This window comes from Anser anser (genome assembly GCF_964211835.1).
Source record: "Anser anser genome assembly, chromosome: 20".
In the NCBI taxonomy this organism is placed as follows: domain Eukaryota; kingdom Metazoa; phylum Chordata; class Aves; order Anseriformes; family Anatidae; genus Anser; species Anser anser.
Window position 1 is genome coordinate 9,236,681 of NC_139741.1, and position 26,192 is coordinate 9,262,872.

Sequence of the window (26,192 nt, forward strand, 5' to 3'; positions counted from 1 at the left end):
AGAAATGAAAATTAAAGGAATCCAAAGAAAATTCTTCCAGTTGTTGACACGCATACATAGGTGTTTGTTGGATGTGCTTATGAATGAGGTTTATTTTCATGTCTGTCCTGCAGTAAATGTCAGGAGTGCCCTTCAAAAAGGAGTAGGTTTAGATTTTCTTTTTGCTTCGGAAAATCTAGATTGCAAAATCTGTATCCCAAGACCACCCTGTCAAGTCCTGATGTTATGCTAGCTTAGGCAGCAGAGGAATCTCAGATGCTCTTTCCCTTTGAGGAGTGTATGGCCAGTCCCAAGTTGAAGGGAAGGTCACCTGAAGGTAAGTCTGTGCGTGGACACCGATGGGGTAGACCTCCATTTCATGCACTTCCTGTAAGGGAAATCACTGGTGTAAATAGCAGTCATTAAAGTTAGAGCTGAATGGGGAGTAATTATTTTTAATACATGAAACATTAAAGATTGGACAGTAAGAATGCTCTTAATGAGACACATAACTATTCTGTGAAAGGCTGAATATGGTAACTGTGTTTCATTATCTGTTTCTCTGGAATTAGTGCTTCTATCCCCCCCACGATAAAAACAGGATGAACATACATCTGCTAAATCTTTAATGTCTCTAATGGCCTCTTGGTCATTTGCATTTCAGATCCTTCTTCACACACTGTAGCAATTTGTGATCTTGGAATGCGCTGCTGATTGAAGCTGAAGGTACTGCTTATTGTTATTATTTTTCACCCCCATTCAGCTGTAGGATGCAACAGATAAGACTCTACTGTGATATTTCTGGAGATTCACTGCTGAGATCTCAGCACTGAGAGGGTACAGGCTTTGCTAATTGTATTCTGAAGGGGGTATGCATTTATGCATCTTTCTTTTTGATGACAGTGATTCACAGAATTCATTTAAAAAACAAAGCAAGGCATTTGTTGAAGATGGGAGAAAGGCAGATAGGCAGTACCTGTGGTCGTTGTTTATAGTACTCAGAAGATGGTCCCAGAAGTCCTGTCATGTAACTCAAGAGGTGGATTAAAATCACTTGAGTTCGATGTGTCTTGTAGGTGGTGGCAGAGCCACTGATGGAGCAACTGCCGAAGAGAACAACTCATGGGACTGAAGTATGTTGTTAAGCCGTGGTCTGATTTTTAGTCAGCTGGTAGGAATTGCAAGGTACAGGGACTTGAGTGGAACTTGGCATTTGTGAATATGGCCATTGAAAAGGGATCTGTTGATAGAACAAGTTACTTGCTCAGCCTGCGTCGTGCTGAGGTTAGTTGTGCCACTTCATCACTATAAATGGCAAATCCAGGAATAGTTTTCTTATTTGTTGGTGAAGGTTAGTTACTTTAGTGTGTGTGTTTGTTCACAGTATCCTTCTAGTCTAGATTAAGTTGTTAAGTCGCTATGAAGAAGACCTGGAAGGTAGTTCACTATGGTAATTGATTTATTTGGACTTCTGCCAGTCACCAGGGCATATATTGTGGTTTTCAGTAGTAGCTACTAGAAAGTCTCTTTTCTAGTAGTCAACTGAGTATAAGGCGCCTTAAGGGCTATATTGTAGAAGGCCAACAAAACCCTGACCTACGATGACCACTTTTGTTAAAGCAGGAAACAAGGTTGCAAGCTGTGCATAAAAATGTGGTTATTTTACACCTTGAAGCCTTCACCTTGTTCTAGGGATGCCAAACAGATATGGTGGTTGACAGTTTTTCTCCTAGGACAACAGTTTCTCAGTTTCTGGGCCATACCAGATCCTGACAGATCTGTCTTGGGAGCCCCTCCATATTATGTCTGCTTTTTCATGCTTCTGTGAGTATTGTTGAGGATTGCATCAGTTACACATCCAAAATAAATCCTCTGTTCTTACTGGAAGGTGGAAGTACAAACCCTTCTGATTACTCATGTATAATGTGTAACTGGATACCAGATATCAGACTTGCTGCTTGCAGTCTGAAGATCAAACAGGTGCTGTAGTTGTACCCTCTAATTTCCTGCTTAAAAAAAATGAAATTAGTACTTCCCTGTCATGTAGAAATGACTTTGTTGTTGTTTGTGACACAGTCATGCCAAAGTTGCAGTAGCTATGTTCAGATGCAGCATGTTGAAGTGCAGTGCTGAGCTTACTCCAAAAGATACCTTGTCCCCCTCACCCTAAAGAAAGATTCTTGCTATTGACAGCCCAGCTGTCATTGTGGCTCCCAGTTATCATGAGGAGTTGTTCAGGGAGCCACTGCAGGTAGGTTATTTAAGCTCCTTCCTGCCTGTAGTGGATCCAGGTGGGTATTAAGCTTGCCAGCGTGGTTTGTAGTGCATATGCTCCTGTCTGCGGTGGACAAAGACCAGGTGTCAGTGGCGGTTCTCAGCCTGAGCCCTGATTTCAGCGACAGGAAAGTGATAGGTCTGTTGGGCCCTGGTACGGATAGATGAGATGCCCTCAAGTGTGTCTGTTTTTCGTCCTTAGAAAACTCGGAATTTTCTGTGTGATTGCTCATCTGCCTTGAGGGTTAGCTCTACTGTGGTGGGGGTTAGCTCTACTGTGGTGGGATAGAAACACATGTTGGCATCCCTATTGTTCGAGGCTATGTGGTGATCTGAACAGCACTGTTAATATGTTGGGATGCTGTAAAACTCGATTTGTTTCACTGGATCCATGTGCTGTAGATAAAAAATATATATATTTGGGTTGAAAGTGGCCCTCTGAGATTTGACCTAGATAAGGAGGGAAGCATTCTAGCAGAAATGGTGTAGTCATGGAGTAACTGGTGAGATGTCTGTGTTTTCTCACTGTAACTTATTCTGGTGGCTCTTCTGTTGATTTAGGTGTCTTAATAGTACTCCAGCATGCCTTTTCCACTTATTTTAGATCTCTTCTGGCCTATAAGGTGCCTGTTTCTGCACGATACAAACTTTGCTTGTAATCTGTGCAATATGGCTGTTTTGCACCTCCCACTGGATTTTTGCAAATAATTTTCCTTGTGGTTGCAGTTCCCTGGGTACCGAGGGCTGTTCAGTACGTCAGCAATTCAGGAGGTGTGCAGGTCAGCGGGGGGCTTGGTTACACCTTGTGTTCGGTGCGCTTCCTTCGTCTACGCACCAGCAGGGATGGGCAGCACCTGGGGTACAGGAATGAGATATCGGAGATGATTTTGAGGCTGCTCTGAAGGCAAGAATGCTGGGCACTTGATGACAGTAGAGGTTTGTCGAGGTGTCTGGCTAGCAGGGGAGGATCTGGTAGTCCCTGAATGGCTGTGGTTCTGTGCATTTCATCTCAGTTTAAATTTGAAGGACATTATGCATGCTTTCTCAAGCTGTAGGTCTTAGTTCATGGTAACTTGAAAACTTGAAAGTGGACTTGCTATGTAAGAAAACTTTGCTCTTTTTCCTCTCAGAAGATATATTCTATTTATACGTATGTATATTTATAAAAATAAATAAATGGGGCCCAAAGCACTGTCAGGTAGTGCTGGCTGAACTTGCATGCCTGCTTTGGTTAAATGTAATCATTTGCTCTTTATAAATTGTTCTTCACATCTGAACATCAGTACAGGTTGAACAGTAACCATTTAGCAATGCAAATCCAAGAGTTCCATAATTTTTTCTGGCTAAATTTTTACTGATGGCAGGATTTCTAGCTTGACCATAAATCATCTATTTTTCATGTCTTTTTGTCTGTCTTTGTAATAATGTCTTCTTGACATACTGTACTCTGCAGCTCAGTGCTGAAGACAGACTCTTCATTATTATTGAGCAGCGATATTCTAGAGAGTTTTTTGAGGTAGTACATCTTGCTCAATCTGTTAAACTAAGGCCTTCAGCATGCCTTACCAAACTAGTCACATCATTTTTTCATCCCTCTTTCTAGTTTGTAGTGGGTGACTCATACCATCCATCGACACCATAAATCCTCATTCGAACAGTCCAATTTACATATTGCTACGATCACACTGAAAGTTCTAATAAATTTCCTTCTGTGGCAGAAAGCTCTTTGAATAACGGCTCTGTCTAAAACTGTCATTTTAGTACCCACGAGCTTGTCATCTTCCTGGAGCTTATTACTCCAGTTTTAACAGTACCCTGCAGCTGATGTCCTGCCTGCATGTTTCTCACTTAAAGGCCTGTGAAGTTCCGTTGTCTGTGGTGCTGCTACTAGTGCTGCCAGTCCTCTGGGTTTTCTGTAAGCAAACAAACAGCCTTCACCAGTGCTAGACAAGGTGCTGGCCACCTGCTTCCACGTCTGTTTTGTTGTTCCTTCAAAGCAGTGGGCGAGAGTCTTCAAGAACCGTCTCTCAGGAGTGAGCTTTTGCTTTTGACGTACATGTAGCTTATTGCTCTTCCGGAGTGGCATATCACAAAGGGTGCCTGATCCAGGCATCTCTGTGAGGCTATGTGTAGGCCTATTTTCTGTAACAACTCTTTCAATTTAATATTTACACATTTTTTGTATTGAAGAGTATAGAAATACTGGTGATGAGGGGAAATGGTTGGATGCACACAAACTGATGCACTGTTTGGGTTACGGTTTGCATTAGCAAGGGAAGAGGTACGAGGAGCTAAAAGTTGGTATTTGAGGTTATTGAAACTGCACTAGGAAACAGCATTTACCTGAGAATTTGTGCGTGACGGGCAGTTGTTACATGTTCCCTTTTTAAGTCAAATGCACTGTATTTGCAATTATTGTACAGAATCCATTGTAAAGAGCTGTTTGCTCTTTAATTTATTTCTCTTGCAAGTATGCAATTTATCTTAGACACCTTTCCTCTTTGGTCTTTGTGTTCATTCTTACTTGTCACATCCAGATGTGCTTCATGCCCACTGACTTGAATAGTAAGGAGAACAGAGAAAATTCGTTTTGGAGCAATCCATTGCACTGGGATTGTTTCTGAAGACAAACCTCTTGGATATAATAGATAAGTTGAAGTCTTTCTTTTCCTGTTAGTGTCCTAGATAGCCTATCTACTCTTCAGCTGGAAAAAAGAGGCTATTCTCATCTGTAGAAGGAACTCAGTCTTTGAATGGATCGATAGACAGATAGCATAATGAAAATGGATGTGACAAAGGACAGGGTGCACTTCTTGCTACAGGGCTGATAAGATCCCTCATGTGGAAGTGTAGTATTTGAAATGGTATGGAGGATATTTGTTTGCATGGGGAGTATAAATGCTTCTTGAACATAGTGGTAATTTTAGAGCTAAACAGTTTCCAGTCTGATGAGAGATTTTGGCATTTTATTTGTTTTAGGCTTTGTTTTAGGTTTGTTTCTCTTGCTCAGAGAAAAACTGGTTCAAGACCCTGCTCAAGGTGGATGAAAGCAGCAGATGTAATTGGATTTTGGGTTTCCTGTGTTTCACATCAGTGTCTTGTCTGGGAGGATTTAGAGAAAGGCTTCTCTTCTGCTCTTTCTCATGTTTCCAGCTTTTGTTCTAATGCACAGTGAAACCAAATGTCAAACTCTCATCCTTCCTTAAAGAGTGAATATTTTGCTTTCTAGCTTTTCTTGTAAATAGTGGTGTTTAGGACCAGCCAGTAGTGATGTGCATCTCTCACCAAAGACCACTTTTGGCGTTGGGTCTGACCCAGTTTCCAGTGAAGTTGCTGTAAACTTGGCCTAGGAAGCCTAATAAGAAAAAATGTGCAATATGCTGGGGAAATGAGTGTTGTGTTGAAGACTGGGAATCTGTACGTTCAGCCTGCTTGCTTCCTGATTGCTGTCCCCAAATAGAAAGTGGATGTGTGCTTTCATATGTGATGAAAGCAGGCAATTTGGTCGGCTAATACCGAGCGTGGCACCAAGGCATGTGCAGCGATGGGAATCGGTAGCTCAGGTTGATGGTTGGGCTTGGTGATCTCAAAGGTCTTTTCTAACCTAGATGATTCTGTCATTCTATAAATACAGTGGGTTTAAATGGATTTAAGAAAAGAGGAAAATGAGTTGTAGAACTGTGATTGCAGGGCTGGACTGAGCAAGCATGGAATTTTAGTCTGTTTATTTGTTTAGTTGTGAACTTAAAATTTGGGAAAACCTTTTCTGGCTAGGACTGTTTACTTCCTAAAATACAAGCTCTCTGGATTACAAGTATGTATGTTTTACCTTGAGAATTGGTTTTGACATCCTTTTCAGATATTTTGCATACGTGTATTTCCCTTAAACCATTTTTGTATCTACCTGAGTGGGCAGGTTAAGGGTGCTTTTTGGGTAGGTACATTGCAACAGCGAAGCATGGCAAGTTCAAGCCCTTGTGCAGGGATGGAGTTGCCTGAAGTGACCAGTGTGCTTGTGAGTGCCTAGCTCATGTGTCGTGATGGATCTTGTAGGTCACAAAATTAAAAAAATAAATCTGCTGCAGTGTTGCTTAACATGTTTGTGTAATAGTCTGTTCTAATAATAGGAAATAAGGGTCATCTGATTATTAAACACTTGTACAGGCTGCCATCTGAGCTCTGTGCAAAATTGCAGAACCGTGGCCAAATCCTTTGTGTTACTCAGGTGCTCAAGTCTTGTTGATTAGGAATTCATTGATTTCAGTGGGAGTGAGGTGATCTCAGTAGTTTTGCCTCTCCCTCCTGATCAGAAAATGTCTAGCTGAGCATGTGAATGGTTTCACTGGTATTTTAATGATGCCTTGTTGGAAATTAGGTGCAAATCCACTTTTGGACAGGCAGCGAGTGATTTCTGAGGCTTTTTGCACATTCATTTGAGAGGGCCTGATTTTTCCCTTCCTTCCCCCATATCTTGAAAATAAGACCTCTCTAATGCTCAAGTTGAGTACTTTTATATCAAGTGTCAGTTTGGAAAATTGTATTTAGTTTCACTGTTTATTATTTATAAAGTATGGATGTAAACACCACATACAGAGTGGTGATACATTAACGGTACTCAGACTGAAAAATATAATTTTTTTACAATATTATATTCTAGGTACAATAAGGTAGAAAGCAAGTCTGGAAAATACCAAGGAAGGAGAAAAACATCTCCCATCTGTTCATCTGCTGTTCTCTGCCACTAGGTATTGTTTTCTGAGTCGGATGTAAGGTTTTATATCCTAGATGTAAGTAAAGCAGACTGCCTCCCTGTAAGGTATTTACTGCAGTTTGTTACCCCATGCAGCATTGCAGTGATTTCTGTACCTCCCTTGTACAAGAACATCCTGAGTTGTTGGAGCACAGACAGGCTGGCAGGTGGCTGCACAGTGCCTAATTACAAAAGGGTAACATGGGTTTCTGTCATATGTATATGTGAACATAAATCAGGCAGGAGATGAAAAATATTCTTTGTCCAAGTTGGGCAGCAAAACAGGAAGAAGAACTAGCAATGACTTTCTGGAACTTTCCCACTAGCTTCACTAGACTCTTCGGGATATGTGGTGTATTGTTCTGTTGAGCTTCTTGCATAAGATGTGGAAGAAGTCAGACTTGCAACTCATGACCTAAATCAGGGTGCAGACAGAGGTGTGAATTACTCTCCTGTCTCACATGTCTGTTCAGCTAGTACTTAAAAGGATCGGGTCTAGTAGAAATTTGATTTTGGTTACCCTTCTCCTATTAGGGGCAGAATACAGATATCAACTAAGTCAGTACTACAGACGTGGAAGGAGATGTTACCACTGTTCAGCTTTGAGAGAGATGTCTCACTCCAGTTTAACTGAGTTTATGACATACCTGCTTTGAGGTCAGGGGATATCAATGAATTGTCTGCAAACTCTTCGTGTTTGTTCACTCTTTTTTTTTTTTTTAAGAAGAAAAGTTGCAGAACATGAAGCTAGATTGTTGCTGTGCTTCAGCTTTTATATTAGGAAAGGCAGTCTCTGACCTACAAATTCCTGCGTCAAATTCATGGTTTAGTGGACTGTTCCCAGTTAGAATTCTAGGTTTTTGTTTATTTCTGTGACATTGGTAGTTTGAAATTCCAGTGGAGCTTGGACATTGCTTGCTCTGGGTGCTGAACACAACACACAGACCTGCTGCCAGACAGCTGCAGTCCAGCGTCCAGGACAGGCAGAGGACTGGAGCCTGTAGCTGACTGGACACAGGCCCCAAGTCCAGCATCCAATGCAGTGGGGTATGTTGCCTCCCTGTCTAAATACTTGGGTTTAATACAGTCATTGACAAGTGAAAAATCTGCTGTACAAAAACACTGCTATAGAAGATAGGTTGGTTGTCAGTGTCCCCCGTGCTACACACTTGCTAGACTTGAAGGGATGGTCTGTCTTCAAGCAGCCTGTGTCCCTGGTGCAAGTACAAAGCCAGCTGACATTCCCACACTCACTTTGCTTCTAGCTTTTTGCAAGACAAACCAGACTCTGCCTGCACAATAAAGAGGGGAAGAAGAAGAGGTGTGTGAGAGAGAGAATCTTACTGTAGGTTTGCAAGTGGATATATGGAATTTGGACTGTGCTGGTAAATTGGAGAATAGGATGAACGTGAGTGGCACCCTTGATGCTGAGGCAGTTGGCAGAGCTGCTGGCATTTGTTACGTTTGGTGAAACGTAGCCTCTGAGGGGTCTGAGAGCTGTTTTATTTCAGGTTGGATTGTGGCACTGAGAGTGCTGAGGAATATTTGTCTTCTGCTTTTCATCTGAGACTAATTGATGAACAAATTAATGTACTTTCAGTGTGAAGTGAGAACTGAATTATTTATCTTTGTCTTTTTTGGATAAAGACATGTAAGTTGTGAGCAAACATTGATGAGAACTTCTGGTTGGTGTAAAGTCAATAACTGACTGAAGTGCCGGAGCTAGATATTTCAATGGTATGCCTTGACTAGCTGGAGTATGTGTGTTTTAGGCATAAGTTCATGAATACCTCCAAGTACCTATTAAATTGCAAAGCCTAACTGAATTTATTTGACCCAGGGACTTGCAGAGGAGTACTTCTGCCTACAGGAAAGCCGCTGTTGTACACAAAGATTGTAAAATCACCATGGAGTAACCTACCTTTGTTTTTTAAACCCAGATGGCAGGATGGCAGGATACATGTTTTTTTTTTTCTTTTTTCTTTCCCATTTGTTTGTCATTAAAAAGAGAGAGAAAAAGTACCAGCAAGTACTCTTACGTGTGTACTTCCAAAGGTAAAGAGGAACTTAAGGCCATTTCCCCCCACATATGTGAAAAGAACAAAGTATGAGATCCTTTAGTATGTCATGCTGTATTTATGTTGTAGTTCAGAAGGACAATACCAAGCTGTAGCAGAAAGCCCTGTCCTGTTCAAAGGGAGTGCAAATGGAGAAGAAATACAGTGCTGTGGTCTAGAGCTGCACTTAGGCCTGTCACAGGTGCTCTGGGAGACCTTGAGGAAGGCCTGATGGAAGTTTCTATCTCAGCTTCCTACCTCTAGTTCTGCTGTTGTCTGTTCAGGCTGTAAATATTCAGAGAATGTTCTGTCTTGAGATATGTACAGCAACTAGCACATAGGGTCTTGCTCTCAGGGCACTGTGGCAATATGAATAATAATCCTTAGCCGAGGAAGCAAGGCACGTTTTCCCTTTGCAGCATAATAGCACTTTAAATTCTTCTGCTGTCCTTGGTTGTGTGTATGCCGACTCAGCAACATACGGAGACACTGCAGAAATTTTTACGTATGCTGTGGGTTTGTGACTGTGCTTCCACAGCCATGTAAATCAGAAATAACTCCGCTGAAATCAGTGCTTTATGTACTGGTGCATAACTGTGGGAGAGAAGAAAGGATTTATTTTGAAAAATGGGAACAGCAGCTTGCTTAATGTTTCTTTCCTTGCATTAAAAAAAAAACAAAATGCATTGATGATGTTTTCCTAATGGGCTCTAAAGACTCAGCCCTTAAAATAAGCAGATTCATGAATAAAAGAATTGTTCCTGGTAAGGAAAAACTGCCAAAAAATATGCTTAATTTATGGCACTGAGAAAGAAATACTCATGTAATAGATGAGTTAATTTTGCCATTTGATTATGCAGCTAAAGTTATGGGTGTTATAATCTTAAAATTGTTTCCAGTTTTTGTTTCCTTCCTGCGTCACATAAATACTGCAAAGTAGTTTAAAATGGATGTGTGCTGTGAAAGGAAAACTTCCCTTTTGTGTGTATCACGTTAACTTGCACAATGCCACGTGAATGCAGTCGCCAATCAAACACACGTCAGCTACCAGCAAGCTGACCTCGCCGTGCTGGTTGTCTGCTCTCATTAGGTGGTGTGGATAATGGGAGTAAGGCAGAGGCTGTAGCATCTGGACAGGTGTCCTTGCAACACGTTTCTCTAAGATACTCCTCTTAATTATAAAATAAGAATGTTCTTCTGTGTTGTTTTCCCCTATCCAATGACTTTTCTTTCTTTTGCAAGGTAAAAGATGTCATTTTTCTTTCTCTTGGCTTGAGCAAGGATGTGTTCAAGGGCTCAGGGTTGCTTCAAAGCTTTGTGTGTTCTGCTGAGGACTCAGAGCAGTCAGCATCAGCTCCTGGGTGGCCCAAGAGAGTGAATGAGGGAGTCTGCACTCATTTTGAAATCAGAAGAACAGGGAATTCGGACCAACAGATTTCACAATGGTTGTATAAAACTGACTGAAAAAAACAAGATGCCTGGCTGGGAGCTACTTTCTTCACTGTAATTACCTGGGTATGTTGTAAAATTCAAGTGCAGGGGTTCTTTGCCAGTGATTTGAAGGAGCCTCAGGTACTACGACGTGCTGATTACCCCTGAGTACTGACATTGTTTTACTGTAATGTAGTTCTTAAAGCATGCAACAACAGATTATCTCAATTTATCAGCTGTGGAAGTGGTCAGAGAAGGAGGAACTGGTGGCCTTCCTGAGGTTTAAAAGGCAAATTCTAAGGCAGAATCGAGAGATTCAGTTCCCAGGTAGTGCTCTATCCATGAGGCAGCAGCTCCAGTTGAATTCTGATGTCTAATGTTGTCTAAAATTCAGTGTATTCTTATTATAGAGCAAATAATATCTTCTCAGTTAAGACTGCTGCCAAAAACCGCTTGAAACTGAAGTGATTTAAATTTCTTTTTTCTTCCAGGGAGTAATGTGGGTGCAGGTTTCTAGAAGCATGCTGGATTTGTGAAGTGGAATAGGATCGAAGCTGCGACTTAGATGTTTGGGTTTTGGTCTCTTAGGTCTGTTAAGCACCACTTGAGAAGCAGTTCCTAAAAGCTCTGAGATGTCGACATTAGAATGTGTCTAGTTCTAGTTCCCTGCCTGCCTGCCAGCTAGTTCACATGTGCGTCATCTTCTGCCCAGGAGTGATGGCAAGTTCCCAGAGCTCTGGGGTGCCCTGGCTGATAGGGTGGTGAGAGGTGTGGGTTTTAACCTCCCTCCAGCAAAGGAGGAAACTGAAACTGGACCTCATACCTCCTGAGCACGGGGGCTTTGGGTGAGAGGGGGATGCCACTACATCCCAGGTCAGCCTTGTTTCAGAGGGAAGATTGACAGCTCACTGCTTTTCAGTAAAACAATCTGCAAGTGCACAGCTTGTCAAGATGTTGCCAGGTGTGTGAACACTACAAGAGAAAGAAGATGGATTCTTGCAGAAGGAGATGCAAGATATGCTGCCTCTTGCAAAAGGCCGTTTAGATGGTGGGTAGCTCAGCAAGTACATACAGTGAGGGATGGCACTGGTGAATGTGGGTGAGGTACCTGCGGTGCTTGTGAGAAGCAAGTGTCTGTGGGGACCTGATCCTGGCTTCGCTGCAGTTTGATTGCACGCTTGAGGAGAGGAGTCAGAGCTGCAAAGTTGGGGTGCTTTACATACCTGGCACGAATTGGGTAGAGAATATTGAATCCAGCAGACCTAGAAATTTCCTTAACAAGCAGAGGAACTCTCGTGGAATGTTACGTTACGAGGCTTTTGGTTTCGTTTGTAAAAGTATTCCCAGAAGATGTCATGAATGTGCAGAACTGAGGCCGTGGAATGGAAAACTACAGTCTTAGGTTAGGTGTTAAAGCCTTCTTCTGTGATTCTGTGGTCATATAGTGGTCTTGCAGAAATTGCTGGAATTACACTTCTGACTTTTGGGTTATCTCAAAGTAGAAAAAATGCAAACACCTTATTTCTTCTACAAAAAGCCTTCCCCAGTTTTCTCCCCTGTCATTCCGCAGCCTTGACTGTTAAGAGCTTGTCTGTGTAACGTGAGGGATAATCTGCACCAGAGTCCGTGTTCCCATTAGTCCTCAGGTCTTTGTCTCTGATTTTGATGGTTTGATGGTTTCTCTTCTGGCTTCCTCTATTTGTGAAAGGAGATGGGATATAAAAGCTAAGTGGCTGCATGATAAAGGTGTGCTGTCTGTTAGAGTGCTAGAGAAATCAGGATCTATAGCTGGTGAAATGTAGCAATTCCTGGATTTCTTAATAAATCAGGCTGTAGTTAGTCTTTTGAAAGTGGTTGTTGCTTGTAGAGTGCTTTAGTGTCTGAGTTTGTAGCTCTTAGTTTGGTTAAGGAACTCCAAATTCAGAATATTTTGTGTGGCTTTTGCAGAGGAATTTTCATTTAAAGCTGTCTTCCTCCCCTGAAGAAAATTCAAAGCTATTACCAGGTGGTGTGAAGAGGTGAGTGAATAGGGCATAGCTTATATTGGCTGTGCTTATGGTAAATATTCCTGAGGACAATGCAATGAGTAGAAAGCCTGGGCTTTAATTGACAGGCTCAGACATGAAAAGAGAGACCTGTTTGATGCACTTCTCATTACTGGGCAAATAGAAGGTCAAGCTAATTAGTTCTCTTGATAACTTGCTTACTGCACTGTGGGAAAACTTGAATGTGTCTGAACAAAACTGGTTTGCAATGCAGCAGAGAATTGCCTTCCAAAATCATTAAAGAAACATTAAGGAAATCACAAGTGTAATGCACCTGGGCAGATTACAAGGCTCTGTTAAACCAGTGCATATTTAAAATTAGCTCTAATTTCTGCCTTCATTTAATGCACCTTCATATCTTTAATGAGGACTCCTGTGAATTTTAGCAGAGGGGGAGAACTGAAAGTGTCCCAAGATAGCACTGGTTTCGTGCAAATAATTCAGCCAATTGCTCTGTGGCCAGGTTTAAAGGCTGATAGTAGTACTTCATCTAGTTTGATTCCAATAAACACGGAGCCTACGCTGAGCCTGGTCTTGGATCTTACGTTTGTCAGTGTATGTCTCATAATTACGGAAGGCTGATGTTGTCGTGGTAAGGGGAGATTAGTCAAGTGAATGCATTGGTGTGCTTTACCTGAGAGTGAAGCATCCTTACAGCAGTATTGTGACCTGAATCTTCATGGCCATCTCATGTGGTGTGCTCTGCTACATCAGTGAATGCATAGTTACTGTTTATGGTCACCTCGTAAAACAACATTTGTAACTGAAGAGGTTTGTAACCTTTTCATAAAGCCCTAGCACTCTACTTTCCTTGTTCTACATCCTACAAATTCAGAGGAGAGGCAGGCTGTGCCTGTAGTAGAATGGTTGCAGCAGTTGTATGCTGCATCCCCCTGGCCCAGGCTCTCCAGTTTTGCATCTGGGTGTAAACAGTGCTGGTTCCATTGCAAGCGTAAACTTGGATGTGCCCCTATCAGTTTTCTTTTACCTGGTGGAGGTTTTTGTATACTTTGTCATTAGCACAGGTCAATGGGAATCAGACAGTACAGGAAGAGTGCTGCTCAGATGTAGTTTAAAAATCCGCACACCTTGAAATCCAAATCAGTAGGCACAGAGGGGAACCAAAGAAATATTTTTATCTATTTATGGGAAGTGAAGTCAGGAAGAAATCAAGTAATTTACTGTAGCTCCCTTGGGGGAGAATGAGTCTAGGGTGGGAAAAGAGAAGTTCGAATTCAGATCTCCTGAAATACAGCGTGATTGCCCAGCAGCAGAACTGCTTTGCACAGTGATGCGTCTCATCTGAAAAGCAGAGAGTGTTTGGGCACCGTGGGTTTAGCTTCTTTGTGCAGTGAAAGAAGCCTCTGGGAAAGTACTTGAATGCTTTCTGAGACCAGTTTCAGAGATATCTAGTCTTTTAAAATGAGTTACTTTTTTTCCACAAAGCTGTTCTGTGGTTCAAATCAAAAGCATGTATGGACTGTGAAGCTAGAAGTATCGTGCAGGTCAGCTCATTTTAAAAAGTGGGAACTACTTATATGTATGTTTTCCATTGGCAAAATGGTCCCATGTTTTGGCAGACTGTAGCAAAATTTGGTTTAAACAATGGGGTTAAGATTTTTTTTTTGTGTGGATACTGAATATTATAGGAATGTGTTTCCAATTTTAAGCTTTTCTTAAGTGTGTGTATAGCCTAAATGTCAACTTCTTAATGTCAGGATCGTTCCTATTTACAGTAAAATTTTGTTTTGTATAACCTCCCCTTTGAAAGAGAGGAGGAAAAAATGTTTTTATTTTTATTAGTATCTATGGCTAATGCTTCTCCTCTTACCCCATTCTTCTGTGGTGTATTCCCTGCTGGCTCCTTCTGTTTTGCCTTGACATCCAGACTTGGATTCACAGATTCACAGATTTCTCTAGGTTGGAAGAGACCTCAAGATCATCAAGTCCAACCTCCGACCTAACACTAAGTACTCCACTAAACCATATCCCTAAGCTCTACATCTAAACGTCTTTTAAAGACCTCCAGGGATGGTGACTCCACCACCTCCCTGGGCAGCCCGTTCCAATGCTTAATAACCCTTTCGGTAAAGAAGTACTTCCTAACATCCAACCTAAAACTCCCCTGTCGCAACTTTAGCCCATTCCCCCTCGTCCTGTCACTAGGCACGTGGGAGAATAGACCAACCCCCACCTCTCTACAGCCTCCTTTCAGGTAACTGTAGAGAGCGATGAGGTCGCCCCTGAGCCTCCTCTTCTCCAGGCTGAACAAGCCCAGCTCCCTCAGCCGCTCCTCGTAAGACTTGTTCTCCAGACCCCTCACCAGCTTGGTCGCCCTTCTCTGGACTCGCTCGAGCACGTCCATGTCCTTCCTGTAGCGAGGGGCCCAGAACTGAACACAGTACTCGAGGTGCGGCCTCACCAGAGCCGAGTACAGGGGCACAATCACTTCCCTCGACCTGCTGGCCACACTGCTTCTTATACAGGCCAGGATGCCGTTGGCCTTCTTGGCCACCTGAGCACACTGCTGGCTCATATTCAGCCGACTATCCACCAATACTCCCAGGTCCTTCTCGGCCAGGCAGCTTTCCAGCCACTAATCTCCCAGCCTGTAGCTCTGCTTGGGGTTGTTGCAGCCCAGGTGCAGGACCCGGCACTTGGCCTTGTTGAACTTCATGCATAAACAACACCTGATGGTGTCAGTGGGACCACTGCATACTTGAGTGTCCTCACAGTAGTACCCTGCCAGCAGCGATGACATTCCAGCCCTGTGTTTGACATTGATACCTGTTCAAAGACAGTGAGGAGTGATATTGCCTGCTTGTGTTTAAAAATGCATAATGTATTATTTTAAAGAGTTTTTCTTTTTCCCTTGGTGTGCCTAAAGGCAGTCTGTCCCACACTGCTAGCTTAATCCTTGACTATGAAACTGTATGTCCATAGTTTGATATACACACACAATTCATTTCTATGTATATGAATGAGAATTGTGTGTATATAAGACAAAATATCTATTAGGACTGTGTGAACATCATACTTTTCTAAGTTTAATACCTCTGTTTGTCAGCTGCTAAATGGATCTTTGAATTGCTCTTTGATGCACAATTTAATGTGTTGCATCTGCATTATTTTTTTGGCTATTCTGACCAATTTAAAGAAGTCACTTTACAAACCTTGATTTTTTTTTTTCTTTCCTGAGACCTCAGGCTCTGTTTTTATTGTTGTTCTGCAGGTAAATGGAAACCAGAGTTTCTGTGTGCCATCAACAGATGTCCAGTCAGAAGATTTCTTTTTGCTCTGAAGTGTACAGTTCATTGCCTTTTTGCTACAGACCTACATAACAGACATGGAATTAAGCTGGATGCAGTTCAAATAACAATGTCACTTTTTGTAGGTTTATTGAGTGGCTTGTAATAATTAGAAACCATGTGTAATGGCACTTTTTATTTTCTCACATTTTGATTTGTGTTAATGGATGGCAGCTGCTGGTTGTATTACTGCAATAATCACAAGTTCTTTTGATTCTAGCCTTAGTATAGATGAAATCATATTTCTGGTTATAGTGCTTACTGCTGCTTCTGTTCCCCATGACTATGTGATAAAAATTGCCCGTGCGCATAAGCGAAGCCTACTTGAACTTTGTAACTACAATTTCAGTTTTATTAAAACTGAAGCCCTCATAGAAACCTGCTATTAAAAATTCAAAATTTAGATGTCGTAGTGCATATTGAAAAAGCTGATGACTGATCTGACCAGGATGAGTTTTACTGAGTAAACAGTGAAGTGAATAAGGCCTCGTGGAGTGATACTGATTTGTATCAGCTACAACTCTAGACCAGCAGTAATTTTATTATTTGAAACCTTTGTTCTGGCCTACGTGAGCACTTTAAGAAGAGGGATAGCCTAGTTTAATACAGCATTTAGAAGCAGAATCTAAGCAGTTGAGAAATAAAACTTCATACATTTGCAGTAGGAGGTGACTGGTTACTGTAGGGCTGGAGGTGGGCTGAAGTGAAAGTCATGCTAATACTCTGTCTTGCATGGTCTCGTTTTTGTTTACAAGGTATGTGGAACTGAGTTACCTTTGCCTAAGAAGAGCTGTAATAAAATACAGAAAGGCACTGGGTATAAATGGAGTAGGACTTGTTCACTTTCCTTCTAAGTAGAAGTGCTGCTCCAGTAGTGCCTGATACCTGTTAAAAAAAAAAAAGACGTTTCTTAGGTCTTCAAGAAGATCCATCATTTGCAACATCCTTCTGTTTCACTGCCAACAGGCACCATAGCAGAGTCATTTATAACACCTCCCATCTGCTCTGTGGCTAAGAGTCGCTGTGAGCAGAAGCTGGGCAGGCAGCACCTGCATGCATCCATATCCAGTCTCCCTCCTGTTCCAAGAAATGAGCCCAGCAGTTAATTAAATGGGTCTTTCCCCAAGTCTGCATTGAGAAATACAGATATTCTGGTTAATGGAGTGTAGACTTATTGCTGGTTGAATATTGTTCATCTCCCATAAAACTGTTGCAAGGTATGACTGCCTCTGTTTTGTCGAGGAGGGGAGCTCAAGAGGGCAGGAATAAGGCAGAGAGTAGCGCTCTGACCATGTGGGTCTTACTTGCAACTGCAGATAGAATGAGAAAGGGAGAGCTGTGTGCAGGCTGTCTTTGTGCATTTAGCGATAATTCACTCTTTTTGTAGGTATTTGCCATCATAAAGAGGGAGCCTGGAGGAATTACATCCCATTCTAAAGGCTGAATTTAGGTGGAATGTATGTTGCTCTGCCGCAAAATGAAACAAGGTTGACAACCAACATCTTCCTTTCTAGTAAGGATCAACTTCACAAAATCTCATACAGTGGAGCAAGTCTTCTTTCTTCCTCTCTGTTTGCCCAGTTCAGAACTGGTTATGTTTTTGATGTTAGGACTGCAGTTCCCAAATGCTGAAATAGCAACATTTGGTCCTATTTTAGAGCTTTCTTCACGTTAGAAATAGCCCCTTTTTAAAAAAGTAAATACTAAAATTCTTGCGTGCTCATGTAAGCCCATGGGTATAGAGCACACAAATCGGATGAGCGTCATGATAAAATCACAAGTCTGGCTGCAATGTGTGTCTGTAAGTCATCCCTGAACGGATTGTTCCGTAACACTAGCAAGTACTTTGAAGTCTTTTGAAGTAGGCTAGTTTTAAATTAGTACATTCAGCAATGAATGACCTGCTTCCTATTTTACTTTACTTTTTATGAGGCCACTGTTCTACAGTAACAGGCTGTGGAAATTTTGGTGGACATGGAATGGGGACCCTACAGGACTTCTTCCAGGTCCCTTGCATGCTAAGGGCAACTAGAACTAAAAAGGTTAAGTTGGAGTCCTGAGCTCTGCCTGTAACTTTGGGCTGTGTCTTAGCAGGCTGCTGTGTGCTGCAACGTGAAGTGCACAGTTTGCTCTCGGAAGCCTCTGGCACTAATGCTGTATCAGTATTAAACAAACCAAGTGAATGTGAAGGTCCATGCAAGAGCAGTGAGATGTGGGCCTAAGTGAGAGAACAGACGTGGAGGAGGCAGAGATGGCAGCTCATGTGGAGCAGAATTCAAAATACAAAGTGTTAGGTGTGTATCTGGGAGAAGAGGAAACTGAAGCCATGGAGTTACAATTGCTTGACTCCCTTTGCCTCTGAACCACAGAAACTGTATGCACATTTTAATAACGTTGTGGTATGAGTAAGGACATCATTGTGCACAATTCTTTTGCTGACTCTAGTAATAAAGCATTCTGCCCTTTATTTATAGGACTGCCTCAAGGATCTGACAGGAGGAATTGAGTATGCTGCCAAGATATTAAATGAAATTCCCCAGAAAGACATTCAGTGCACTAAAAGAGCCTCAAAGGCAGAAAGGGAAGGAAATGGGCAAGGTAAGTCATACATAATGATCTCAGTTGGCGTCCATTGATCTCGTCCAGCATCCTTTGAGAGTGGAATATCCATAAAAGTCTTTTAAAAGTCACTTGGATATTCTGGGTAGTGTTTGTGCTCACAGATGCGCATTGTTCAGCAGTAAAGCTAACTGTGACAAGCCATTTTCTTTTGACCCAAATAATTAAAAAATGTTGCCGCAGTCCCTTGCTGTTAACCTGAACAGTCAGCAAAGAAATACTTAATTTCACCTGGATGTCTCTAGCTCTCTCCATTCTTTCACTGGGTTTTCCCTGAAGGGAATTCATCAGCATGGGATTGTACCAGGAGGGATGAAAAGTCCCTTGAGCTTTTGCTGTCTCCAGTGCGGGCCAGTGATGGATACCTGAGGTGAATATAGGAACAGGCAAGTGCATGGTGACATTCTTCAGAATCGTTACTGCTACCCATTTGTGGCTCAGAGCCTTCCTGAGCCACATGAATTTATCTGCTTGCTTTTTGAACTTAGAGAAGCTAGGAGCGTCCACGAGGTCTTCCAGCAAGAAGTTCCAGAGGTGAACTGTGTGTTGTTAACTATCATTTCTGTCTGGGTTTAGTGCTCCCCCAGAAGTTTCACTTGAATCTGCTTAGTTCTTACACTGTGGAACAAAGAAGCAGACTTTAATTTTTATGTTCCCAGATCTCCCCGCCCCCATTATCTGATTTCCCACCTGGAAAGCCCTCATCTACTTCAGTTGCTCCTTGTACAGAAGTTGCTCTTTTCATATATCTAAGCTGCCAGCTCATGACTCTTTTGTGGTAAAAGGAAAATGGTTGTTTTGGGGCAGACCTGTTTTGAGTATGGTTTTTGTAACATCCCTGGGCTGTAAACGTAGCTCTTGAGAAAACTCTTCTTTTGTAGGAAGACCTGGGAAGGTATGTATTCCAAGTGACAATGCAAAGGAAAAGGTTTTGATGTCTATGCATCGTGGCTAAACATTTTATATTTTGGAAAACTGTAGTTTACAGGAAATGCAATGGTTTTAAACTAAAAGATGGTAGATTTAGATCTTAGGGAGAAATTCCTTACTAGGAGGGTGATGAAGCACTGGCACAGGTTGCGTAGAGTAGTTGTGGATGCCCCATTCCTCAAAGTCTTAAAGGCCAGGCTGGATGAGGCTTTGTGCAACCTCGTCTGGTGGGAGGTGTCCGTGCCCATGGTAAGGGGGTTGGAATTAGATGGTCTTAAAGGTCCCTTCCAACCCAAACCATTCTGTGATTCTCTTGTGCTCTGATAAAGAAATGTTACACTAGTATGTTCTGTTACAGCTGGGACTGTGGGGTTTGTTCTCGGTTTTGTCTTTTGTGTGGTAGGGAACACGTTTCCAAATTTAACGAGTGGCTCTCACTTTAATGCTTGAACAGCTTCTTTGAGGAGGTCTAATAGGGGAAGTGCAAATCTTTTACAGGAGACAGAAGTACATACTTAATGTACTTAATGCTTTAGGTCAACGTTTTTCTAAAATGCATGAAGGTGACGTAAATATTAGTATTACAAAGTGATTCTAACCTGTATCTAAGGAAGGTGGAAGGAAGAGGCCATGTCCATGGCCATGTTGTTGAAGGCACAGAGACTTCCCACGAGATGTGCAGTCAAGTCACTTTCAGCTCAGAAAGTTTCTCTACAGTTTGCGTGCAGTTTGCTCTCTTCTGCATTATTTTATTACCTTCTATAGACTCCTAGTAGTTGTGCACAAACTCAGCTTCCTAACTCAGAAGGGTGAAAGCAGTGTGTGTATTTTGTTTTTGTGATGTGATCAGTCAGGTTCTCCAACCCAAGAATTATGAAGAATCAAGACCCACCTAAATCTTTGGGCAGGTTGAGGTTTCGTGTACCAACATTACGGTTGTGAATTCTGTTTTTGAATCCTTCCTGTTCAGTCTTCCATTGGAAGCATAAGACTATTTATGTTTTATCTCATTTTTTAAAAATACAACGCTACTGCATTATTATCGTTATTCCAGTGATGTTGAGCAAGTGCTTAGACCTGTACAAACCATGTGAGAAATACTGAGGAGACAGCTTTTGAAACTTGACAGGCTGTAAGGTACAAATTTGCTCCAGTTGTGCTGACTTGGGTAACTGGTGAAGGGTATAATGCTGCTGCTGCTTTTTTGACTAGAGCATTTAACTCTATTCACCACTATATACCAGCTAGCTAATTTTATCATCTGTGTTGTACTCACAGGCACTAGATAGCATTAGCCAGGGAGGTGCTTGAGTCTCCTGTATTTTCTTTTCATTGTTTTTTTTGGTATGCTCTTACTGCTCTGCAGTACCGTAGCAGATGCAACTTTCTCATCTGAGCAGTCCGTGTCCTTTTCACCAGGAATGTTACGTGCTCTTTGCAGGTTTAGCGATTGCTGGTATTGCTGCAAAACCGATCTGTCTGGCCCTTTCATTTCAATTAGAAATGAACAGGTTAGAGGCAGACACCCCCCAAACCAATGCTAAGGATACTAATAGTCTGGTCACCCTCCTTGGTTATTCTAACGTCATGGGAATTATTCTTCTAGGTAAATAACATTCAGGCTCTCCCCAAACAGTAGAGCAATGTAGTAATGCCATGTAAAGTGCTCCACAGACAAAGCTCTGGAGAGTTCTTAAAAAGAGTCTAGAGCTGGTAACAGACTTGACATGGAGTAACTTCAATCACCACTAAGGCACAGTCACCTCCAAGCCAGAAATACAGCAGGCCTCCTTTACCAAAAATCAGACTGGATAACATGCTTTGGGGCTCTTGATTCTGGAAACTGAACCAGCACTGCTTTGGAAAAGCAGCAAGCTCTGGCTTCTTTGGAATTTGGCCTTGTTGGACTTTGGCTGAAACACCTGTGTGACACTAAATTAAAAAGTCCCTCCAAGTTCTGATGACCAAAAGATGTCAGTGCTTTAAAAAAAAAAAAATCAAAAAAATAATTTACTTTGAACCTGGGCAAATATTTCACGCAGTTCCCTGACATTTTTAATAGAGTTTTTATTGATTACAGAGGGAGCTTTAAGTACAGGCTTTTCTAGCGTTGGACCTCTTCGCTAAACAGCTGCACCTAAATTTTAGCAGATGTTTCTCTATTTTGAGCTTTTTGAAACCTCCAAGGATTTTTTTCGATCTAAGTACATTAGGACCAAATGGTGAATTACTGAAAGTCAAGAAACTTTGTTTTTATCATAGAAGTGCTTTCTAATAACAGAAAAGACGATATTAAAGCCTTTATTATTGGCTCCTGGATCAAATTGCTACAAATTATTCCATATTTAGTCCAATAAAACACTTGTGATTACTTTGTATTGAATATGAACTGTAACAAAGTAATGTGGCAGTTGGATGAGCTGATGAATTAAAAAGGAGAATCTTTTACAGCTGGGAAACTGTCTTTGATGTGCCATTTATTATTTCCATGCTACGCCATGTGCTGGTGGTAAGCATGGCTGCTTTGGAGTCTGCATTTCTATTTGTGCACTATCTCGGTTGTGCCCTGATTACAGGAACCATTGGGTTTAGTAAGTGTAACTGTTAGAAACGGGAATAGAAAATATTCCAGTGAGGAAACAAATAACCAAGTATGCACAACAGCTCACTAGGATTAGGAGAAAGAGCTTCCATTTAGTGTTTCCATAGAGCTCAGAAAAGAAATACATCTAGCAAGCTAATGTTTTCAGTTGTTTGAGTAACACCGCTATACCAAAAATGACTTCGTCAGTTACTTGAATGGAGTAAGTTGGCAGACTCTGCCCTTTTTTTCTTAGGGCTGCAAAATCTGCACAGGGGAAGGGGTTAAGTGTGCATTGTCTCAGTGTTTTTATTTTTGGGATCTTTTAGGAGCTGCCATGCTTTCTGGCAGTTTGACAAGGCTTTGAATTTGAATTAGTGGTGCCTCCGTTGCCACCTTGTTCTCTTGAAGTCTTGTGCAATATGTTTTTTTTTTCCTTGTAGTGTGTAAATAACTTTAGTTGCTGCTGTCTATAGAGGCAGTAGTTCCCCATTCTTAGCTGCTGCATGGAAGCCCTGCAGCACTGCTGGCAAGGAAAGAGTCCAACCGCTTGAGTCGTTCAAACCTCTTTTCTTTTTCTAAAGCTGTTGGTAAAGTATCCTGGATTTTTCATAGAAATGTAGGAGCCTGCCTTTTAAGTTACAGTTAAGGTAAGTATTGAGCCAGTAGTGCACTGCCTTGTATCCAGGCTTTAAAGACCAGCTGGCCTTTCCCCGCACAGGTGTCACGGTACTGCCTTTCTGGTGTGAAGCTTTTGGTATGGGAAGCCACTAGTGGTAATTTGAATACAAAAAAAAGGGGGGAAGAAAAAAGAAATTGTAAACTTTAGCAGCTGATGTGGATTTTCCAGATACTTGTTTCTTTCTGAAAAGAAAACAGGTAATGAAAGTGCTTAAAAAACAAAAAGTGCCAAGAAGGTATCCTAATAGAAAGGAAAAGCAACTCTTAAGAGTGAGCAGCCTTCATTTCTCTCCACTCTGCAGGATGCAGGAGACTTATCAAAATTTTCTGAGCCCTTTCTGTGAAGTGTAGACTGACCTTTTAATAGAATAATTTAGTTTGGAAAAGACCTTTTAAGATCATCGGGTCCAACCATCCACCTAACACTACAAGTCCACTATGAAACTGTGATCCTAGGTGCCATATCCACACATCTCTTAACTACCTCCAGGCACGGTGACGCCACCACCTCTAAGAGCAGCTCATGCCAACACCGAACTACCCTTTCTGTAAAGAAATTCTTCCTGATATCCAATCTAAACCTCCCATGGTGTAATTTGAGGCTGTTGCCTTGTGTCCTGTCACTAGGATTTCTGGCACTGCAGCCAGCTGTGCAGAAGTGTGCTTTCCTGGAGCTCAAAATTTTGTTTTTTCTTGTTGCATGTGTTAAGATAGAGGGTTCACATTTAAGGGAGAACAGGAGAGACCACAGAATTAGACATGTGGCCACTTCCTAATGCCTTCTGCTCTGCAAACGTGTTTCAGACCGGAGAGGCTGAGGAGAGATTTGCCAGCCAGGAGTACCTCATGGCACAATGCATTTGTCCAGTATTTCTGGGTGCCAGCAGCATCCAAGCGGTAGGCACAGGGCATGCGCAGCTGGTGAGGCAGTTCTTGTCGATCACCCATACGTACAAGGGCAGCAAGTTTCACTCCTGTGAAAGAAAGTTTCACTCCAGGATTTCCCACCCTTCATCTGGATCAGAGCTCTGTCAAGGGGCAAAAGAGATTGGGCCAACTACAGGTAAATGAACTCTGATTTGAAAACTGTCTTACTGAGTTAAATCGCATTGGAACTGAGGTAATAGCTCTTGCTGAGAGACAAGAGCTATTAGATTGTGCTCAGTGCTAGGCTAACACGGTTATGTACTTTCCTGCAAGCCTGGAGCACGGCCAGAGCAAACTTAGGCTCTACTCACTAGAGACTGTGTGGCTATCCTTTAGAATAGAAGGGATAAAACTCAATTCTTTCCCCTTATCTTTAACAGTTAGGGACTGCTTTTTGTGCCCTGAAGAATGATATCTTCTCACCTTTAAAATGCTGCAAATTCTTTTTCTATATTTATATATATATATATATTTATTATTTTTTTTAATGTGAAATGCTAGATATGGAGAGTCTGTGGGGATTGGGGGCATTTGGCGTTTGTCCAAATGGATTAAAAGCCTTTATCACTTTATTTCATCTGCACCTTCACAACTTCTGCAGCCTGAGAACAGAAGCCCTGAAAACATGTTAGGAGATCACTGCAATAAATAGTTGTTGCTGTTGATTCATAACTAAAAGATGTTTCAGCCATTTATGTGCTGGCCTGTACCCTAACATGGGTTAGGCTGGATGCAGCATAACTTTCATCATGCTCTTTTCTGGCATTTTGACTTTGTCTGCACAGAATTATTAAGGAATCTGTTGAGATATGTAAGTATGAGATACTCTGCTTTAAAAAAGCTAAACCATGTTCTACCTGGAGGAGATTAGCATCCTTGAAGGAAGGGAGTCTGAGATGCAGAAATGAGGAAGATAAACTGTGAGGCTGTATGTGCAGAATAGGTTATGGCTGTGTGGGACCGGGGTATGGTGCTTCACCAGAAGCTTCCTATAGTGAAATGGATTTGGATCCCCAGAAAAACTGGCAATGTGAGCCGGGGAACCTGTAGATACACTAACTTCTGGGGCCGTTCCTGCCAACGTCATGAATAGTCACGCAATAGCCCTTATGGGCGTCCCCTCTTTTCCCAACTGAGAATGGCTTTGTGTAGCTCCTTTGGAGTGGGAAAGGCTAGTGATTTATTCTGTTCAGACTGATTCGAGGATCCCCGAGTTCCAGTGCTAAATGAGATTGTTATTTGAGGAAGATGCTGTCATTTAACTGTAGAATATATTAAGTTTACTGTAAACATGGAAAAAAATAGTTTGAGAACTAGATTGGTTAAAACAAAAAACTAAAACTGGTGTGAAATTGGAAAGATGTGATGGCAAGAACGGTAAGGGATTTCGTTTGTTTAAGATACTCAGCTGGTGATTTCTGCTTGGGTAAGTTTTCGTATTTCATCCATATAAATAAGAACATTTCCTTTAACTTTAGAAAGGCGATGTCTGCAATAAATTGGTGCCCTGTCTCACAGAAAAAACAAATTCATTTTCATCATATGTAGGTGTTAATTCCTGTCACTAACTCAGCATTCTTAATGAGTTTTTGATCTTCATTTTGGGAACAAAACCAGTTCGAGAGATGTATTTTAAATGGAGATAATATCAGGAAGGATATTCAGCCAGCTAGGAAACTATAGCAGTAACAGAACATAGACAATTTATTTTCCAAAATAGTATAATTGTAGACCAAAATAGGGGAAAAACTTGTGCTGACTTCCGTGAATTGTTTTACCTGAAAAAGAGAATTGAAACGTTTTCCAAGCTTGAATGTCGTGCTGATTTAGATCAGGTGTCTTTTGAAATGTAAGCTAGTACATGAAATTAATTTTTTAACTTTAACATTGTGGCTTCTTTTTGGCATTTTGTTTCACCAAGAAGACAGAGCAGATAACTCCCCTAGCCAGCCAGTCAGATTTCCTTCCCTTGCCATCTCACCTTGCACAGTTTTGGTTTGATTTTCAACCCCGTGTCTCCTTCGATTGTACTGTTATGCACAGACGTCACTTCCTTCTCACAGGACTTCAATTTTGACAATGACGACTGCTACAGAAGGAGGAGAAAGTGCTAATTTTATGGCAGAAAGTGCTAATTTTATGGCAGAATTGCCTGCCTGTCAGTATAGGACTGAAGGACTTGTTCATTTCCGCATTGATTGACATTTGGGTGGGTTGGGAAAGTAGTTTTGCAGTGAGCTGGGACTACAGAAGTGATAAAAATGAGCGTACTTACAGAGCTGCTGTTGGACACAACAATTATAGCAGCCCTGAACTGGGGAGTTGATGGGTTCTGGGTGTGTATTGTATGGTTTGCTTTTGCTCACGAAATAGCTTAAACATCACCTGTAAATCAAAAATATGCTACCTCTGGTAGAGATAGTAACAGTAGTTATATTTTGACCGTACCTTTAATACCAATGGTCATCTACCTTCATTAATTTCTCTTCAGAAAACGAACTACTTTTCATCTAATGATCCTTGGGCATTTTCTCAATGCTGCCATTTTTACGTGAAAAATGAGTTTGGGACTCCATTTTTGGGAGGTAACTTAAAATGAATTGCTTTCTA

General features: G+C 41.7%; 1 protein-coding gene across 2 annotated transcripts in view; it reads left to right on the plus strand.

Moving 5' to 3' along the window:
- Nucleotides 1–26,192, plus strand: part of LOC310884554 (uncharacterized protein) — a 465,563-nt gene that overhangs the window by 15,883 nt on the left and 423,488 nt on the right. For both annotated transcript variants that reach the window (XM_083806496.1, XM_083806498.1), the window contains exons 3-4: nt 18,319–18,442; nt 18,743–18,833. In XM_083806496.1, the coding sequence (XP_083662622.1) occupies nt 18,319–18,442; nt 18,743–18,833 (215 nt within the window). The remainder of the gene's footprint in view (nt 1–18,318; nt 18,443–18,742; nt 18,834–26,192) is intronic.